Raw genomic sequence first — 18471 nt, forward strand, 5'->3', positions numbered from 1 at the left:
CCTTTCTGCATAAACCGTTGAACCGATTCACAACAAGGATAAGAACTTGTCAGAACGACAGCATTCTGAAAGTCACAAACAAAAACAACCTAAATGTAAAACAAAATATTTCATTAATTCTATTTGAAAGTCCTGATAACAGAATAAATTCTTTGTGAAGAAACATGATAGTTGTGATGAACAGTGAATTTCAAAACAGTGTTTAAGATGTTCAGATGATCCTCTGAAACGCCGGACCATCGAGATACGAGCATGAAATGAGGTGTGGCGTCGCACGCCGGAAACAGCTACTATACCCAGTTAAACCGTCCTGTGGCCGTCAGTCCTGGTTTGGTAACCGTTTGAGCTGCTCCACCAAACTATGGTTCGTTCGATCGTTTTCGCACAACATTGTCGCATGCGATATGTCCTAATATGTCCCAATTTGCTGCAAGCGTCCGATTCCGTAAACGTGCAGGTTTTTACTAAACATTTTTACAATTTCCAGAATGGAAGTGTGGACGTTTGATGGGCCACCCTATACCGTGCACGTGCTTTCAATCCGACTTTCGATCCGGCTTCAAATGCACCCGCGAGAGAAAGAGAATGATCGAGGTAGCGATCGAGCGCGATCGCGCTCTCCGTTCGCTCTCTGCTCGCTCTCTGCTCCGTCGTCGTCGCCGCCGCCGCCGTGCGCTCCCGGGGATCAGTTCAGATTCAACATTTCAACATTCAGCCACGCGCGCGTTGTCGGACGTTTCGGTCCGAGCCGGCCAACTTGTTTTTCTCTCTTTCTCCTTCCCTCTCTGCCACTCCCGCTCGCTGTGTGTGTCCGCTTTGTTCGCGAGATCGCGGGCCAAAAGGGCCAGCGCCCCCCGACGGCACGGCACCGTAACCGTTAGTGTTGGTGGAGAAAGGAGAAACGCGGGCCACACGGTCCCCGGGCCCCGTCCGCTAGCCACAGTTTTCGGGCCTCTGCCTGGATTTGCGTGCCCCCAGGCCCCCCCCCCCCTCGATCGACCGATCGGGTAGCGTGCGTGCCGTGTGTACGAGTTAATCGCCACCGTCTCCGGTCCCGGAGTGGCCCCTGGGAGTGATGCCGGAGTGAGGGGTGTTGGATGTGCAAACGGAAAGGAGCAGCATCTCGAGTCCGAGTAACGTAAGTGTGCGTGTTCCGTCGGTCGGGTTTTCGGCCGGAGAATGTTCCGTTCGCGATGCGGATCAGATACGGTTCTTGTGTGATCGCGCGCGCGCGCCGCTCGTCAGCTGTTGCCCCGCGCAGCGCAGCCCCTCATTGAGGAAACGGTGTCAGCGCGGAGGGAAAATTTCTCTCCTCAGCTCACAAAGCCACACGCGCATGAAGCGCGTGTGGAGAGCGTGATAAACCGGTAGAGGAGGATCACCCGGAGGATCCCGCCTCGCGCTGTGTGCGCGAAAAGCTCATCGAGCGCCGAAATAGTGGCCCCAAAACTGAACAACTGTTGCTTGCTGCTTGACCCAAAAAGAAAGACCGAAAGAACCGAATCCGAACCGGTCTCGCTCTCGCCCCCTTCCTGTGTTGGGCTCCGCTTCGTCAAAAGTCCTTGGCGATCGGACCGTGATCGTGTGAAACTCGAACTGTGACACCGCAGTGACCATTGTTGTGCTGCGATCGTCCCTCGTGTAAGTGTTCCTCGGTAGCGTATTTGAATCCGCCGCTTCCGCTGGTCGACCGGGGGCCGGGCCGTCCGCAGACCGCATCGCGTGGCCGCGGTCAACTTGGCGGTGGGTGAAAGACAGAAAGAGTACACGGGGGAGGGGGAGGGCTATTCACGCGCCACTCTGGCGGGTTTGGGGTGCGCCAGCTTTCGTTTGTTTACTTTCACTTCGATCGGCCCCCGGTCGGTTGGTCGGTCCAACGGTCGCGCGTTCCGCGATGCGCTGCGAAAACATATTTTTACGTGCACCTTAAGCCACCGTCACCGTGTGGGGCTTTTGCTGGGTAAGCTGGCCGGTAATGCAGTATTAATATTAAAGCACCACACCACTGCGCTGCTGGAATGGCGTGCGATCGGCCTGACCGTACACTTTTAATCGAAAAGTTTGTGGTCAGGAAAAATCGCCCATCCGGGACCGCATCGGAGCGGGACATGCACCTGATCCGGTAGCGATCACTCACCTCTCCCGCCCGGGGGCCGGTGATCTTCATGCGCCGGGTTCCATTGTTGCCGTCAGGTGATGTAACGGGACAGGGGCCGCGGCCCCCGATGGGCGGGTGAAATTCTCACGCCGAACGAGCTGAAAATCGCCTGCAGCGCTACCGAATGAATGGACCCGCACCAGAGTCACATAATCGTCGTGCGCCATTTTCTTGTGCGAAAATGTTTCGGTTCACTCGGATCGTCCGCGAGACTGTCGTAAGCGCTCACATAAGCGGGGCAGAGAGACATCGGGGACGGCGGGGACGGCGGTTGCGATTGTTGCATAAATGGCCAACCACCCTCTGCTATCAAACGCGCGACCCAGCCCAGAACTGGGCCCTTACGAGGTCGCTCGTTTTTGGACCATCATCGCTCCTGGACTTCGCAGAACGACCGTCTGGAGCGACGCTGGATCAACTGCGGGAAGTGCGCAGTTGAAGATCAACGAAACGCGAGACGCGTGTGGACGCAGCGGAGAAATTGCGCTCGGCGCGATCCGGTGACTCATCCGTCGTAGGCGATCGCGGGACGGACATTAGCAATTCAGTTTCTTTTATGATTGAGTGATGAGGCGAACGCGAAGGTTCATCACCTGAACCTCCGCGTCTTCACGGAAGTTGACTTTCTGGGTTGCTCCGGTTCCCCGGTTCAATTCGGAGCTCGGGAGGTCGTTTTCTTTTTTTTTCGGGGAGGACAACCGTGCAAAGGGTATGGGAGCGCCCCGAATGTGCACGGTTTGAATCCGGGCCGAATTAGCCGTTGGGGGTTGGCCTATCTCCGCGCGGCGTTGCATCAGGTTGAGAAGTTCGTTTCTCTTTTTATTTCGCCCTTTTTAGTCCGCCCGGTTCGATGGGTACGCTCCTCACCGGAACACCGCGTAACGTAGAGGAGACGGAGTGCGTTACTGGCCGCCGTAAATTGGATCTCACAACATTGGCTTTGTCTTTTACGACACGGCGTGCCCGTCGTGCGCCAGCGACAAAGGTCAATGTCAAACCACGGCGCCCGAGTGGCGGCAATAAGAAAGCAACAAAGGGGCGGGCAGGGCACGAGAGAAACAAGATTTAGGCCATGATTAGGCGGGCGGGAACTTTCCCTTTTAATCGGTTCACTGGTTCGGCACGGGGCACGTGCCACGTACGGCCCCTTTTAGGTGGAGATGCAGTACCGGTTCTAATCCTTTCGCCCTGTCCGTTCCCCGTCCGATTCCGACTCGGGGGTCAAAGAACTCGGTAGAATTCAGGGATGCGGTCCCTTTTCTCCACACACACCCCGAAACCGTTAACGCCTTTCGATCGGATTGATCGTCTGTGATTAAAGGGGGGGGGTGGGTGGGGACACCTAACAATTACCTAAGTCCCCACACGAGTGTCACGATCGCCAGCCGAAAACGATCGCCAAGTGAAAGTGGATCGAAACCACTTCGCACCCCGGTCGGCGGGCGATCGATCGATTGCGTCAAATTCTACCTCCCATTCCAAATCCTGGGAAAGTGACGGCCTTCATGGCCAGACGGGGCCGCAGACGTGCGAGCAGGGGAGAGAGAAAGGTTGTTAATTTCTTCATCGCGACCCCTTTTTTTTCTTGTTAGGTGCGCCGTCTGGAAGACGGATGTTGACGGTCCGTAAATTTCTAAATGCGAAGCGTTTTGGGGGCAACAAAGGACGCGAACGCGATTAGTCCGCTTACGGGTGTCCGGGGGGGGCTCGTTAGCCTTTTAATGTTCCATTACGTTTTCGGACGGCCAATAACCAGCCGAACCTTGAGAGCTGATGATCTCCACGTAGCGGAAGCTCCCGATCGATCAGTACCGGATCGTGCGTCGTCATTCTAATCATCACTCCGCTCGTTTGTTCGGTGGTCCTTCCGCGCGGGAGACAGTGGCCTCTACAACTCAAGGCCAATCGGTAATCGGTTCCTTCCACCCGGAATGCGAAGCCGTTTCTTCCCTGAGCCCGCCCAGCCCCGGAGAGCACACAAAGCCATTGTCGCCGGACGGAACCGCCGGGCGACGCAGGGGGGGAAAAAAGGCCCACGGGCGGGCGGGACAATAATGCTGGTCGTTAACTGCATCTACGGCCCTGCGTCACGGGTGGTCGATAATGTTGCCACGCGTAATTGTCACGTTACCCCAACGCGGTCAACGCGAAAGGACCATTGTGTGGAATGACTCATTTTCTGCGCCTCTGCAGAAAAACGGCAAACAACATAATTTTACCCATCTCCAACGTTCGCCGTCCGAAAGGCACGGCGTGTGATCGCGAAGTTAACGGCGCGGAGCCTTGTGCAATCTTTCCATTTGCGCGTAGCGTGCGTTAGTGCGCAACGCCGCCGACGATTCGATCCGTGACAAAGGTACCAATGGATGGCCGACTCCGACGGAATCGGTCCCAACATACTTTTGGCAAAATGTATGTCAGATCACACGGGCGGGGCGGGCACAACTGAAAACAGTTAATGGGGCAGTTATTAACCGAAAGTTGAAAAAGAGTGAAAACAGCGACAACAGGTACTGGCAGAGATGCAGAAATGATCGATCCGATTCCGATCAACTCAGCGGTTTCTGGAGGCCCATAGTTCTAGTGTCCGATCGCGATCGCGAACAACTTTCCGCCTCTTGTGGTGGGACACGAATTTCACGTGCAGAAGAAAGAGCAAAATTAACACTCTTACCGCATCCATTATTCATACATTTCTCTTCTTTTGCGAGCCAGTGGCGTGCAGGCGTGTGAGAAAGCGTGGACCTCACCGGGGGACCACAACAAACCAGCACGGATTCCGGTTGCCTGCGAGAAGGTGTTTGCCTTCACCTCCTTAAGGACCTCTTCCTGGGTGCCACGGCGCACACCGAACGGGGCTTCGGGGTAACGTGTTGTGACCTACATTTTGGCGATCGAAACTAATCGACGCGATGCGGGACGAAACAGGTTCGTCACCGCTACCGATTAATTGGGATGCTGGTTGTCTCTGCCAGCAGACTGATCAGCAGACTGTTCCAGCAGTAACCGTTGTTAATTAACGTGACAATGGAATGCTTTTTTATCGCACTTTCGCACTGACGGCGTGACACCGATTTCCTTTCCCCGGTGATCGTCTGCCGCCCGGGCGTAGCGTTATGCAAGCGGAGGTACGAGGATAGAAAATAGAATAGAAAAGGCGAGGCAGGGAACCAGTTCTCTAGCGCCCGCATCCCCCATTCCGGTCGCTTATCTAAGAATGGGGCTGCCGATCGTGGAAGTGGGTTAGAGCATCCATCTTCTTCGACCGGCACCGGTACCAACCTCCAGAAGGGGGAGCGATAATGACCTCCAGTGTTGCGCCTCGTCAGAAGGCCAGAGCAGAATCAGCGATCGCGGCGCTGCGCGATCAGAAACCGTTGTAAACAGGAAACTGCGCTATCGCACGCGATGTTTGTTGCGCAAATAATTTCTCTTTAACTGCGCGCCCGGAGACAAACGGCTGACAAGCCACACATTGCTGGAGCTGGACCATAAATCACATAAATTATTTAAACACTCTCCGCTGACCGTGGTCCGACTTCTAAGGCACGTCGACTACGGGACTGGTCGTGTTTAGGTATTTAGGATTTGTTTAACATTTGTCTCGATCGCTGCATTCCGATCGAGTCAAGCTGCAACTCACGAGAGAGCGGGACTGAGTGGTGTAATCCGCTTTCGCGACCTTCGCGCGGTCGGTCGACGACTCCGCAGATTGTGGTGCGGTTCGCAACCCCCTAAAGAGCATGGTATCAGTTCGCTACTCGTCGCCTTTGCAGATTGTCGCCTTTAATGAGCCATCCCGTCGCCGTCACCGTCGTCGTCGAGTCTTTGCCGCTGCGGAAAAGAAGATGAGTCAGTACTACTTTCCGATCGTGTTCGTGTTCCTGTTGGAGATCCTCCGGTTGGCACAGTGTAAGCACGAGAACCCCCAAAACAGAGAGCGAACCCCCCGGTCTTGATCCCCGGTTTTTTTTGTATTTTAGCCCATCCCTTCCTGTTCAACTCGGGCGGTGGACAGTACCGGCGGTCGCAGGTGGAATGGAAAACGCCGGCCGACAACTGGACGGCCGAGGAGGCACCGAGAAGCGTGTATCCGCTGCTGCAGAACCAGTTCAACCGGCACCAGCTACCCCCGACCGGCGATCGGTTCGCGGTGCTCGAGGGCGACGAGGATGAGCAGAGCCTGCGGCGGATGCACGAGGCGCGCGAGAACGCGTCGTCGGCGCGGACACTGTTCTCGTACAACAAGGAAGAGTCGCACCTGCCGCCGCTGCTGACGAAGACGATCAAGTACTTCAATCTGCAGCAGGTCGCGTTCGAGCTGGAGACGAGCGTGATGTCGCAGGTGTCCTGCACCGCGTGCAAGGCCGGGGCCGGCCTGCTCCAGCACTACATCCGGACGGGCAAGAGCAAGGAGGAGATCATCAAAATGATCTACCAGTACTGCGTCAACCTGAAGATCCAGTCGGCGCGCGTCTGCGAAGGCGTCAGCCAGCTGTTCGGCGTGGAGGTGATCTACGTGCTGAAGCGCATCACGATCGGGCCGGACGAGATCTGCAGCTTCATCATTGGGGACGCGTGCGGCGACATCTACAACCCGTACCACGAGTGGGAGGTGGAGTTCCCGCCCGTCGCGAAGCCGGAACCGCGCGAGCTCGAGCTGCCCAAGGAGGCGGTGCCCGTGTTCAAGGTACTCCACCTGTCCGACACCCACTTTGACCCCTACTACGCCGAGGGCTCGAACGCGGACTGCAACGAGCCGCTGTGCTGTCGGCTGACGAACGGGCGGCCCACCACCCCGAACGGGGCGGCCGGCAAGTGGGGGGACTACCGGAAGTGTGATACGCCGCAGCGGACGGTGGAACACCTGCTGAGCCACATCGCCGAGACGCACGCGGACATTGACTTCATCATCTGGACGGGCGACCTGCCACCGCACGACGTGTGGAACCAGACGAAGGAGGAGAACCTGAAGGTGCTGAAGGAGACGGTGGCACAGATGACGGACAAGTTCCCGGGGATTCCGATCTTCCCGGCCCTCGGCAACCACGAGAGCGCCCCGGTGAACAGCTTCCCGCCGCCGTACGTCCAGCAGGTGGACAGCTCGATCGCCTGGCTGTACGACGAGCTGGACGTGCAGTGGCGCCGGTGGCTGCCGGCCAGTGTGTCGCACACGGTGCGCCGCGGCGCGTTCTACTCCGTGCTGGTGCGGCCCGGGTATCGGATCATCTCGCTCAACATGAACTACTGCAACAACAAGAACTGGTGGCTGCTGCTCAACTCGACCGATCCCGCCACCGAGCTGCAGTGGTTCATCTACGAGCTGCAGAGCGCCGAGTTCGCCAACGAGAAGGTGCACGTGATCGGGCACATCCCGCCCGGCCACTCGGACTGTCTGAAGGTGTGGAGCCGGAACTACTACAAAATCATCTCGCGCTACGAGAGCACCATCACGGCCCAGTTCTTCGGCCACACGCACTTCGACGAGTTCGAGGTGTTCTACGATCCGCACGATCTCGGGCGGGCCACGAGCATCGCGTACATCGGCCCGTCGGTCACACCGTACAACGATCTGAACCCGGGCTACCGGATCTACTACATCGACGGTGATCACGACGAAACGACGCGGGTGAGCATCGGGCCGGGTCGGGATTGAACCGTAACCGAGTAACCGAAACCGTGTGTGTTTGCAGCTGGTTGTGGACCACGAGTCCTGGATCATGAACCTGAAGGAAGCGAACCTGTACGACTATCCGATCTGGTACAAGCTGTACTCGACCCGTGCCGCCTACGGGATGAAGGGCTTGCGGCCCGCCGACTGGAACACGCTGATCAACAACATGACGGACAGCAAGGAGATGTTCGATCTGTACTACAAGTGAGTGTGTGTGGGTGAGACACGGGTGGGGGGGAGATCGCTTCCGTGATCGTGACCCTTGTGTTGTTTGGTGGCCCTTTCAGACACTATTGGAAAAACTCGCCGGTCAAACCGGAGTGCGACTACGAGTGCCGGAAGCGCATCCTGTGCGACGCCAAAAGTGGCCGATCGCACGACCGCAAGTACTTCTGCGAGGACGTCGAGGCCAAGATCGACGAGAGCAACAAGGGCTGGAAGGATTGGCTGCTGAGTTCGATCAGCTCTTCGTACGTGCTCTATAAGAAACTCTTTTAACGCTTGGGCGCCCTGCCCGCCCTGCTTTCGCACTGCCTCCCTTATCACCTCCCTGCTTATCATCACGCTGCTGCGGCTACTTAACTCGCCATGATTGCACGTAGCATTAAGCCATCCGCTAACTAACTCCCCTCAAAGTGCACCGTGGTCGGTGACGGTCCGCTAACCCCACCCCAGTAGTAGTCTCAATCTAGTAGCCTTGCCTTAGGCGATGTAAGAACGCTTCATTCATCCGCAGTGCGCAGTGCGCGTTGTACTGTGAGCTCTGGCTGGCAAGTGGTTTCGGTCTTTTCGGTTTCGGTTTCGGTTTATTTGTGTTGCCTTTCCTATTCTGTTGCTTGCAGCAGCCGCGCGCGGGGTCCGGATCGGGCATCAACGGCGCACGACGCACGGCGGCTGATCGAGGAAGCTTACGAGCGCAACAGGGCGCTGCCCAGTGTGGAGCGTGCCCCGCTCGCTGACCGCCATTAAGCCCCGGTTTGATGGCGCTGTGCTAACCCACTCAAAGGTTCTGGAGGACTAATCGCTAATCAGTGTTGGGCGTGGGTCACGCGTATGTATATAATCAATGTCTTCCCGTTGGTGGAATCAATAAAAAGTGCAATCATTAATCCGCTTCCGATGAGGAAGGGGCCACAAGAGGGGTGCGTTCACTCGATGGGTGCTTGGATTTGCACACAAAACTTGCACGAAAAGCACTCCGCTTCCTTTCCGCTAATCGATTTCGGCCCGCCCCTCCCCTTTCGACAGCATTTCCTACGCCATCCACGGGATAACGAGCATATTTTGGCGCAAGCGATGACGCGGCCTCTGAGCGATCAGGTGCAACCGGTGCGGCCCCTCCTGAGCCTCACAAACCTGCCCATCCCCCCCTCCGGAACAACGGCATCCGAGTACCGCCAGTGTGTCTGTCCGTAACCATTTTTCTGTAGAAGCGTTTTGTAGCGCGCACTTGGAACGCGCCGCTGAACCCCTCTCTCGGATGGGGTCGAGTCCTCCAGCAGGTGATGTTGTGATAAACGAAACGATAGAATGGCACACGTGTCGAACCATTTGCACGAGACGTTAGGATCTTCGAGGAATCGATACAGGGCGTATATTTTAAACGGTAATTCAAACCAGCGTCCCGCGGGGCGCTAAAAGGGCGCCTAGTCTGTAAATAGAAGCGAGTCGAGTCGAGTCTCACCAAAATAAATTATTTAATTAAAAAGCAACCGGCCGTTGCCCACGTTCAATACGCGATACACCACACCGTTATCACAGTAGTGGCCAGAGAGCGGTCGGAAAGGAGGGTGGCACTTCAATTTGTTTCACGGTGCTAATCCCGCCCCGGAACGAGGCGGAGAGAGCTATCTTATCGGGGCTCGGAGCGGGCCGGAAAATAATGGCGCCACTTGACGTGCAGTCGCTCCTTTCCACCGGCTGGTAAACACTCCGGTGCGCTGCTATAAAGCGGCCGGCCGAGCGTACAGAGCGTATTCGCACGCAAGGATGCTGAAGTTTGAACGGGTAGCGATCGCGTGTGCGGTGATCATTTCGCTGTGTGTTACCGATGGGTTCGATTTGAGTGAACCCACGACACGCGACTGGTGGCAGAAAGCGGCCTTTTACCAGATCTATCCTCGGTCGTTTAAAGACAGCGATGGAGACGGAATCGGTGATCTGAACGGCGTCACCGCGAAGCTACCGTACCTGAAGTCGCTCGGGGTGGCAGCGTTCTGGCTGTCGCCCGTCTACCAATCGCCGATGGTGGACTTTGGTTACGATATCTCCGACTTTCGCGCCATCCAGGACGAGTACGGAACGATGGCCGATTTCGAGCGGCTCGTCGAGCAAGCGCGCCTCCTTGGGCTGAAAGTGATCATGGACTTTGTGCCGAACCATTCGAGCAACAAGCACGAGTGGTTCATCAAGTCGGAGAACCGGGAACCGGGCTACGAAGATTACTACGTGTGGCACGATGGAAAGCCGAATGGGCCCGGTCAACGAAACCTTCCACCGAACAATTGGGTGCGTTCGAGAAACAAGCTGCAATCCGTTTGGTGCACCTTATTCATCGTTTCGCGCCGGGGGCGGGTGTCGTTTCAGATTCAAGCGTTTCGCGGAAGTGCGTGGCAGTGGAGCGAAACACGTCAGCAGTACTACCTGCACCAGTTTACGGTTGAGCAGCCCGATCTCAACTATCGCAACCCAGCGGTGGTCCAGGAGATGAAGGACGTGTTGACGTTCTGGTTGGACAAGGGAGTCGATGGCTTTCGCATCGATGCCGTTCCCACGCTGTACGAGGACACAGAGCTACGAGATGAGCCCCCGAGTGGACTGACGGACGACACCGAGGACACGAACTACCTGAGGCACATCTACACGCAGGATTTGCCGGAAACAGTGGAGATGGTTTACCAGTGGCGCGAGCTGGTCGATGCGTACCAAAAGGCGAACGGGGGCGATACCCGCGTGATCATGACCGAAGCTTACTCCTCGCTGGAGGTCATCCGAACGTACTATCAAAGCGCCAGCGGACGGTTGGGCTCCCACATGCCGTTCAATTTCCGAATGATCACCGAACTGAGCGGGCAATCGAAACCATCCGATTACGCGCAGATCGTGCAGGATTGGATGGGCATCCTTCCCGCTGGCCAAGTACCGAACTGGGTGGTAAGTGGTTTTAACCGGTGGCGAGCCTTGCCGTCTTACGTCTTTATTGTCTGTGCGTTTAGATGGGCAACCATGATCGGCCGCGCGTCGGGACACGGATGGGCTCAGACCGTATCGATGCGTTAAATATGATACTGCTCAGCCTGCCGGGGGCCAGCGTTACGTATCAGGGGGAAGAAATTGGAATGACCGACGGGGTCATTTCGTGGGAGGACACAGTGGATCCCGCAGCATGCAACGCCGGGAAGGACCTGTACGCCGAGAAGTCGCGGGACCCCTGCCGGACACCGTTTCAGTGGGATGGTTCCTCGATGGCAGGATTCACCTCCGGGAGCAGGACGTGGCTTCCGGTGGGTCCGCTCTACCGGGAGGTGAACGTGCAGGTGCAAGAGCAGGCAGAGAAAAGCCACCTGAAAGTGTACCGGTCGATGATGGAGCTGAGGAAAACGAAAACGCTCCAGCTGGGCACCGTGAAAGCTATCGCGCTGGGCGATACGGTGCTTGCGGTTGTTCGGGAGCTGAAAACTTACAGCACCTACATCACACTGAGCAATCTTGGCAACACGCTGCAGATTGTAAGCGCTGTAGCTTTGGCCGATGCTATGCCGAGTAAACTTTACTTTGAGACAGTCAGTGTGGGATCGCACAATATTCGCGGGTGAGTTGGGCCTGAGAGCGCACAGTGCCTTGCGGCGGATCCTAAACTCTTTTCCTTTCAGGGGTGCTGTAGCCACGAAGGACATCGTATTGCTCCCGTACGAATCGTTCGTCCTTAAGGCACGCGTGGCGCCAGTGGAACACCTCTATTCTTCGATCTGCGATTTATGGTTACAATAAACTGCATACCTTTTCGTTTGATTCGTTTTTAATTCTTGCGGAGATCTTTATGAAAACGGACGGACGGACGGACGAAAGACAAACATTCATTTCGATATATTATATATAATAATAATACTTGGCCTTCCGTCTTACGACATGGCCTGACGAACGATTTCCCTCCAGTCAGCTCGGTTCCTGGCTGCCGCCCTCCAGTCCCTGGGACACCGAGTACTCTCCGCCAAATCTCGCTCCACCTGGTCCAACCATCTCGCTCGCTGCGCTCCTGGTCGTCTCCGCCCTACCGGATCTGAGGAGAACACCATCTTCGCAGGGCAGTTGTCCGGCATTCTTACAACATGCCCTGCCCAGCGTATCCGTCCGACTATGACCACCTTCTGGATACTGGGTTCGCCGTAGAGTTGCGCGAGCTCGTAGTTCATCCTTCGCCTCCATACTCCGTACTCCTGTACGCCGCCAAAGATCGTCCTCAGTACTCGTCGCTCGAAGACTCCGAGTACTCGCCGGTCCTCCTCTAGCATGGTCCACGTCTCATGCCCATAGAGAACAACCGGCCTTATGAGGGTCTTGTACAGGTTACACTTCGTACGGAGGCTAAGTCTGCGTGACCGCAGTTGCCTGTGGAGCCCATAGTAGGCACGACTACCGCTGATAATACGCCTCCGGATCTCACGGCTGGTATCGTTGTCCGAAGTTACCAGTGAGCCGAGGTAGACAAACTCGTCGACTACCTCGAACTCATCGCCGTCGATCACAATACTGCTGCCTAGGCGTTGCCGGTCGGCTTCGGTTCCGCTGGCTAGCATGTACTTGGTTTTGGACGCATTTATCAGCAATCCAACCTTCGCTGCTTCGCGTTTTAGTCTGGCGAACTGCTCTGCCACCGCCGCAGTTGTTCTGCCGACAATATCCATGTCATCGGCAAAGCAGACGAACTGGCTGGATTTGTTGTAGATCGTGCCCCGCGTGTTAGTATCCGCCCGGTTCATCACACCCTGTAGCGCGATATTGAACAGCAGGCAGGAGAGGCCATCACCTTGTCGAAGCCCCCTGCGGGTTTCGAATGGGCTCGACAATCCACCCGAAATCCGCACACAGCACTGCGTCCCATCCACCGTGGCCTTTATCAGTCTGATGAGCTTCCCGGGAAAGCCGTTTTCGTCCATTACCTTCCATAGCTCTTCCCTGTCGATGGTGTCATAAGCGGCTTTTAAATCAATGAATAGGTGGTGCGTGGGGGTTCTGTGTTCACGGCATTTTTGGAGGATCTGCCGTATTGTGAAGATTTGGTCCGTTGTCGACCTGCCTTCTACGAAGCCGGCCTGGTAACTTCCCACGAATCTGTTGGCTAGCGGTGAGAGTCGGCAGAAGATTATTCGGGAAAGCACTTTGTAGGCGGTATTCAAGATAGTGATCGCACGGTAGTTCGCACAGTCCAATTTGTCGCCTTTTTTATATATAGGGCAGATAACCCCATCTTTCCACTCCTCCGGTAGCTGTTCTGTGTCCCATATTCTTGCAATCAGCCGGTGTAAACAGCTGGCCAGCTTTTCCGGGCCCATCTTTATAAGCTCCGCTCCGAGACCATCCTTCCCAGCCGATTTATTATTCTTCAGCTGCTTGATGGCGTCCTTAACTTCGCTTATCGTTGGGGCTGGTACGTCTTCCAGGTTTGTCACACCGACGGGATCGCTCTCTCCGCCGCCATGGTCCTCTGCCTGCGCGCCATTCAGGTGTTCGTCGTAGTGCTGCTTCCACCTTTCGGTCACCTCACGATCGCCCGTCAGAATACTACCGTCTTTATCCCGGCACATTTCGGCTCGCGGCACAAAGCCTCTGCGGGATGCGTTGAGTTTCTGGTAGAACTTTCGCGTTTCCTGAGAATGATGCAGGTTTTCCAGCTCTGCATACCCCTCCTCCTCCAGGCGGCGCTTCTTCTCCCGGAAGATTCTGGTTCGCTGCATCTTCTTCTGTCTATGTCTTTCCACGTTCTGACGGGTGCCACTGCGCAACTTAACCGCCCTCGCAGCGTTCTCCTCATCCATCACCCTCCTACATTCGTCGTCGAACCACTCGTTCCGTTGGGTTTGTCTCACGTGCCCGATGACGTTCCCGGCTACGCTGTTGATGGCTGTTTTGATGGAGTTCCAACAGTTCTCGAGAGGCGTTTCCTCCAGCTCGTCCTCATCCGGCAGCGCAGCTTCGAGCGAATGCGCGTAGTCTTCGGCGACGTCAGACTGTTTCAATCGCTCGAGGTCTAACCGGGGCGGGCGTTGGTACCGAACATTATTAACTCCGGATAGTTTTGGGCGCATCTTAACCATCACTAGGTAGTGGTCCGAGTCGACGTTAGCGCTCCTGTAGGATCGGACGTCGGTGATGTCTGAGAAGTGTCGGCAATCAATCAGAACGTGGTCGATCTGAGTCTCTGTTTGATTTGGTGACCTCCAGGTGTACTTGTGTAGGAGGCTGTGCTGGAAGCATGTGCTACGTACGGCCATGTTCTTGGAGGTGGCAAAGTCGATAAGTCTCAGGCCCATTTCATTGGTACGCTGGTGGGCGCTGAACCCTCCAATCACCGGTTTGTATTCCTCCTCCTGGCCGACCTGGGCGTTGAAATCCCCGATGACGATCTTGATATCATGTTTTGGGCAGTGGTCGTACTCACGCTCCAACTGCGCGTAGAATTCATCCTTGTCGTCTTCGGTACTTCCGAGGTGAGGGCTGTGCACGTTTATGATACTGATGTTGAAGAACCGGCCTTTGATTCTCAACCTGCACATTCGAGGGCTGATTGGCCACCACCCAATCACCCGCTTCCGCATCTCGCCCATCACTATGAAAGCTGTCCCCAGCTCATGCGTTTTGCCGCAGCTCTGATAGATGGTATGACCATCCCGGAACGTACGTACCATTGAGCCTTTCCAGCACACCTCCTGCAGCGCTACGACGTCGAATCTGCGGGGTTTCAATACTTCGGAGAGCACTCGTGTGCTCCCTGGGAAATTGAGCGATCGGCAATTCCACGTCCCGAGTTTCCAATCTCTAGTCCTTTTTCGTTGCGTAGGTCTGTATCGATTGTTCCAGTTCGAGTTTCTTTGTTCGTCGTTCATTACATTACAGCGTTTTGCGGTGGCGGCTTGTAAGGCCTGCGCACCAACCCCCTGTCTCGCCGGAGGACCATCGTGCACAACACTGTTTAGAGTCCCACGTTGGCACGGGAACGTTGGTCGGCCGCCCCTAACCTGGAGTAGACGCCGTTTTGAGCCGCCCCTAACATGGAGAACAGACGCTCGGAAACTCAAAAAAGAGCCCTCCTTCCCTGTTAGCATACGACCAAGTTCCCACCGGGGTTGGTTACCCGATCTTCCCTTAGTTACTCGTATCCCGGCTGGCACCGCGTGGAGGTCGGGATAGGAGTGGCTGAATAAGAGGCTAAGGATCACGTGTGGGATCTATTTTATTCCTGTAGGTGCACTTGGCACCAATGTTACGCATTATCCAGCCGTTCGCCAGCCAGCGATATATTATATATAGATAGTTTATTTCATTGTTCAACAAAGAATTCAAAGAAAGTCTAACTTCACCAAAGGATACGCATTAAACGAAGCAGTATCTAATTGTTGCCTTAAGAAAGCTTAAAATCAAGATATGTTAATGGATGATCGTTATTTAAACTGCGTTCTATTCATCCTGTTCATCACAACTATCATGTTCCTTCTTAACGAACTTGTTCTGTTATCAGGACTTTCCAATAGACTTATTAAAATATTTTGTTTTACATTTAAGTTGTTTCTGTTTGTGACTTTCAGAATTCTGTCGTTCTGACAAGTTCCTATCCTTGTTGTGAATCGGTTCAACGGTTTATGCAGAAAGGCTTTCGCATGAAACCCTTAACGACAAACTTCAGATCGGAATTACTATTCGCCTAATCGCAGGTGTGAGTCCGAATGTGCTTCTCCAGCTTGCTTTGTAGTGCGAATTTATGAGGGCAATGAGGGCACTGATGAAGAGCTTGGCGCTTGTGAAGTTTCGTATGGGCGTATAGGATGCGTGCCGCATGGAAGGTTTTGTTACAGACTTTACATATGAACGGCTTTTCGCCGGTGTGAGTCCGAATGTGATCCTTAAGTTGACCTTGCGTTGCGAATTGGGCAGGACATTGAGCACATTGATTTTGGTCCTTGTTGTGAATAAGCATGTGGTTTCGCAGGTAGAGTTTCGCCTGGAACGTTTTGCTACAGACTTTACACATGAATGGCTCTTCGCCGGTGTGAGTCCGAATGTGTTCCTTAAGATAGGATTGCCGTGCGAATTTGCGAGGGCAATGAGGACACTGAGGTTGGTTCTTGTCATGAATTAACATGTGGGTGCGCAGGCTGCTTGTCGTACGGAACGTTTTCCTACAAAATTTACACGTTAATGGCTTTTCGCCGGTGTGAATCCGAATGTGTTCCTTAAGATAGGATTGCCGTGCGAATTTGCGAGGGCAATGAGGACACTGATGGTCCTTGTTGTGAATTTGCATATGGTCGTACAGGTAACGTTGCGCTTGGAACGTTTTGCTACAGACTTTACACACGAATGGCTTTTCGCCGGTGTGAGTCCGGATGTGAGTCTTCAGCTTGAATGTGTTTGGATACGTGGCGGGGCAATGAGGGCACTGGTGTTTATGCTTGTTTCGAGACACAGTACCAGTAACTTTTGGGCTCTGCATTGTAGACACTGAGAACTCTGCAGTGGCGGTATCCTTTTGGGAACTTCGTTGCATATTTGAACTCAACAGTCGCTGCTCGCCGACTACGGACACAGGTTGATTACCAGTGTGTTCTGATTTTTGTTCACCATTAGGATCCATTTGATTAAATGCAGGGCCTTCGGCGGCATCCGTGATACCCACATTGTAGTGATCTGAAATAGATGGTGGGTCGCCAGGAAGCGTGATGGTCTGTCCTGCCATAGAACCTTCTCCTTGGACACCGTCCATTGGTTCACTTTTAAAAAGTGTCTCCAGCGATTCTTCCTCTGCCTCAAACAAATCGTCATGATGATTATAATCGTATGTACTACTTATCTGCTGTGAATTAGGAGCCGTTTGAATCGTTTGATGATCCTCTTCCGAATCTTCTGCGGTGATCTCAGTTTTGATCCACACCGATTCAACGCCATCGGTTTGCTGCTTGTCACATTGAAGTTGATCCTTGTCGTGACTTTTCATGTGGAACCACAGGGTGCGTGCCGCATGAAATGCTTTGCTGCAGACTTTACATACGAATGGCTTTTCGCCAGTATGAGTCCGAATGTGATCATTAAGACGGGATTTGTGTGCGAATTTGATAGAGCAATGAGGACACTGATTTTGCTCCTTGTCATGAATTTTCATGTGGGTGCGAAGGTTTTTTGCCACATGGAACGTTTTGCTACAGACTTTACACATTAATGACTTTTCGCCGGTGTGAGTCCGCATATGCTCCTTAAGAAGATATTGTAGTGCGAATTTGCGAGGACAATGAGGACATTGGTGTTGCTCCTTGTCGTGAAATTGCATATGGTAGCGCAGGTTGTGTGCCGTACGGAACGTTTTGCTACAGACTTCACACATGAACGGCTTTTCGCCGGTGTGAGTCCGAATGTGATCCTTAAGTTGGTATTGCCGTGCGAATTTGCTACAGCAGTAGGGACACTGATGGTCCTTGTTGTGAACTTTCATGTGGTAGAGCAGGTTGCTTGCCGCAAGGAACGCTTTGCCGCAGACTTTACACATAAATGGGTTTTCGTCAGTGTGAGTCCGAATGTGATCCTTAAGTTGGGATTGCTGTGCAAATTTACAAGAGCAATGAGGACACTGATGGACCTTGTTGTGAATTTTCATGTGTTGGTGCAGGTAGGGTGCCGTGTGGAATGTTTTGCAGCAGACTTTACACATGAATGGCTTTTCGCCGGTGTGAGTCCGAATGTGATCTCTTAGTTGGTATTGCTGTGCGAATTTGCCAAAACAATGAGGACACTGATGCTCCTTGTTGTGAATTTGCATATGGTCGTACAGGTAACGTGCCGCTTGGAATGTTTTGCTACAGACTTTACACATGAACGGCTTTTCGCCGGTGTGACTGCGGATGTGAATCTTCAGGCAGAATTTGTTTGCGTACGTGGCAGAACAATGAGGGCATTGGTGTTTTATCTTGGTGATTGGTTGATTACCAGTGTGTTCTGATTTTTCTTCACCATTAGGATCCATTTGATTAAATGTAGGGCCTTCGGCGGCATAGTTGGTACCCAAATTGTTGTGATCTGAAATTGCTGCTGGGTCGCTAAGTCCAGTGACGGTCTTCTCTGTCAAAGAAGCGTTCCCTTTGACATCGAAAGGATCCGTTGTGAGAATATTATGCTCCTGTTTCAGATCTACATCGTCCATTGGTTCACGTTTCAAACGTGTCTCCAGCGGTTCTTCCTCTGCCTCAAACAAATCGTCATGATAATTGTAATCGTATGTACTACTTATCTGCTGTGAATCAGAAACCGTTTGGCTCGTTTGATAATCCTCTTCCGAATCTTCTGCGACAACCTCAGTTTTGATCCACACCGATTCAACACTATCGGTATGCTGCATGTTGTTGTTAGAATGCTCTGCAGTTGTTTCGGAACCGGT

General features: G+C 54.0%; 4 protein-coding genes across 7 annotated transcripts in view; 3 read left to right on the forward strand and 1 right to left on the reverse strand.

The window, feature by feature from the left end:
* The window catches only part of LOC131206574 (zinc finger protein 420-like), a 5507-nt gene extending 2462 nt beyond the window's left edge, over positions 1-3045 (forward strand). Inside the window, exon 3 of the mRNA XM_058199176.1 lies at positions 2996-3045. Coding sequence (XP_058055159.1) covers positions 2996-3045 — 50 coding nt within the window. The remainder of the gene's footprint in view (positions 1-2995) is intronic.
* LOC131211176 (sphingomyelin phosphodiesterase) lies at positions 709-9506 on the forward strand. Of its 4 annotated transcripts, none has more exons than XR_009156887.1 (7): positions 709-1138; positions 5935-6070; positions 6142-7787; positions 7852-8036; positions 8120-8302; positions 8675-8974; positions 9081-9506. XR_009156887.1 is itself a non-coding variant. In XM_058204702.1 (6 exons), the coding sequence occupies exons 2-6, from the start codon at positions 6007-6009 to the stop codon at positions 9130-9132; spliced, it is 2130 nt and encodes a 709-aa protein (XP_058060685.1). In that variant the 5' UTR covers positions 709-1138; positions 5935-6006; the 3' UTR covers positions 9133-9506. The 4 variants fall into 4 exon arrangements, 1 of the variants encoding a protein (XP_058060685.1); XR_009156888.1 differs by having other exon boundaries at positions 8675-8883; XR_009156891.1 differs by having other exon boundaries at positions 8678-8974.
* A 262-nt stretch (positions 9507-9768) lies between these two features.
* LOC131205869 (maltase 2-like) lies at positions 9769-11838 on the forward strand. Its single transcript, XM_058198158.1, has 4 exons — positions 9769-10340; positions 10419-10985; positions 11048-11643; positions 11705-11838. The coding sequence occupies exons 1-4, from the start codon at positions 9822-9824 to the stop codon at positions 11820-11822; spliced, it is 1800 nt and encodes a 599-aa protein (XP_058054141.1). The 5' UTR covers positions 9769-9821; the 3' UTR covers positions 11823-11838.
* Positions 11839-15325: 3487 nt separating this feature from the next.
* On the reverse strand, positions 15326-16884 carry LOC131216417 (gastrula zinc finger protein XlCGF7.1-like). The gene is made up of 2 exons (XM_058210904.1): positions 16184-16884; positions 15326-16102 (listed from the first exon to the last, which is right to left on the reverse strand). Exons 1-2 carry the CDS (start codon positions 16807-16809, stop codon positions 15751-15753), a joined length of 978 nt encoding a protein of 325 aa, XP_058066887.1. The 5' UTR covers positions 16810-16884; the 3' UTR covers positions 15326-15750.
* Positions 16885-18471: the final 1587 nt, after the last annotated feature.

The sequence above is a fragment of the Anopheles bellator genome, chromosome 1, assembly GCF_943735745.2.
Source record: "Anopheles bellator chromosome 1, idAnoBellAS_SP24_06.2, whole genome shotgun sequence".
NCBI classification, from domain to species: Eukaryota; Metazoa; Arthropoda; class Insecta; order Diptera; family Culicidae; genus Anopheles; species Anopheles bellator.

Coding starts and splice junctions, on each gene's coding strand:
- LOC131216417 (XM_058210904.1), bottom strand. CDS start 16,809: ATGGACGGTGTCCAAGGAGAAGGTTCTATGGCAGGACAGACCATCACG. Junction 16,103..16,183: donor AGCCTGCGCACCCACATGTT/AATTCATGACAA, acceptor GGAACACATTCG/GACTCACACCGGCGAAGAGC.
- LOC131211176 (XM_058204702.1), top strand. CDS start 6,007: ATGAGTCAGTACTACTTTCCGATCGTGTTCGTGTTCCTGTTGGAGATC. Junction 6,071..6,141: donor GATCCTCCGGTTGGCACAGT/GTAAGCACGAGA, acceptor TTTGTATTTTAG/CCCATCCCTTCCTGTTCAAC. Junction 8,037..8,119: donor ATGTTCGATCTGTACTACAA/GTGAGTGTGTGT, acceptor TGGCCCTTTCAG/ACACTATTGGAAAAACTCGC.
- LOC131205869 (XM_058198158.1), top strand. CDS start 9,822: ATGCTGAAGTTTGAACGGGTAGCGATCGCGTGTGCGGTGATCATTTCG. Junction 10,341..10,418: donor ACCTTCCACCGAACAATTGG/GTGCGTTCGAGA, acceptor GTGTCGTTTCAG/ATTCAAGCGTTTCGCGGAAG. Junction 11,644..11,704: donor GGATCGCACAATATTCGCGG/GTGAGTTGGGCC, acceptor TTTTCCTTTCAG/GGGTGCTGTAGCCACGAAGG.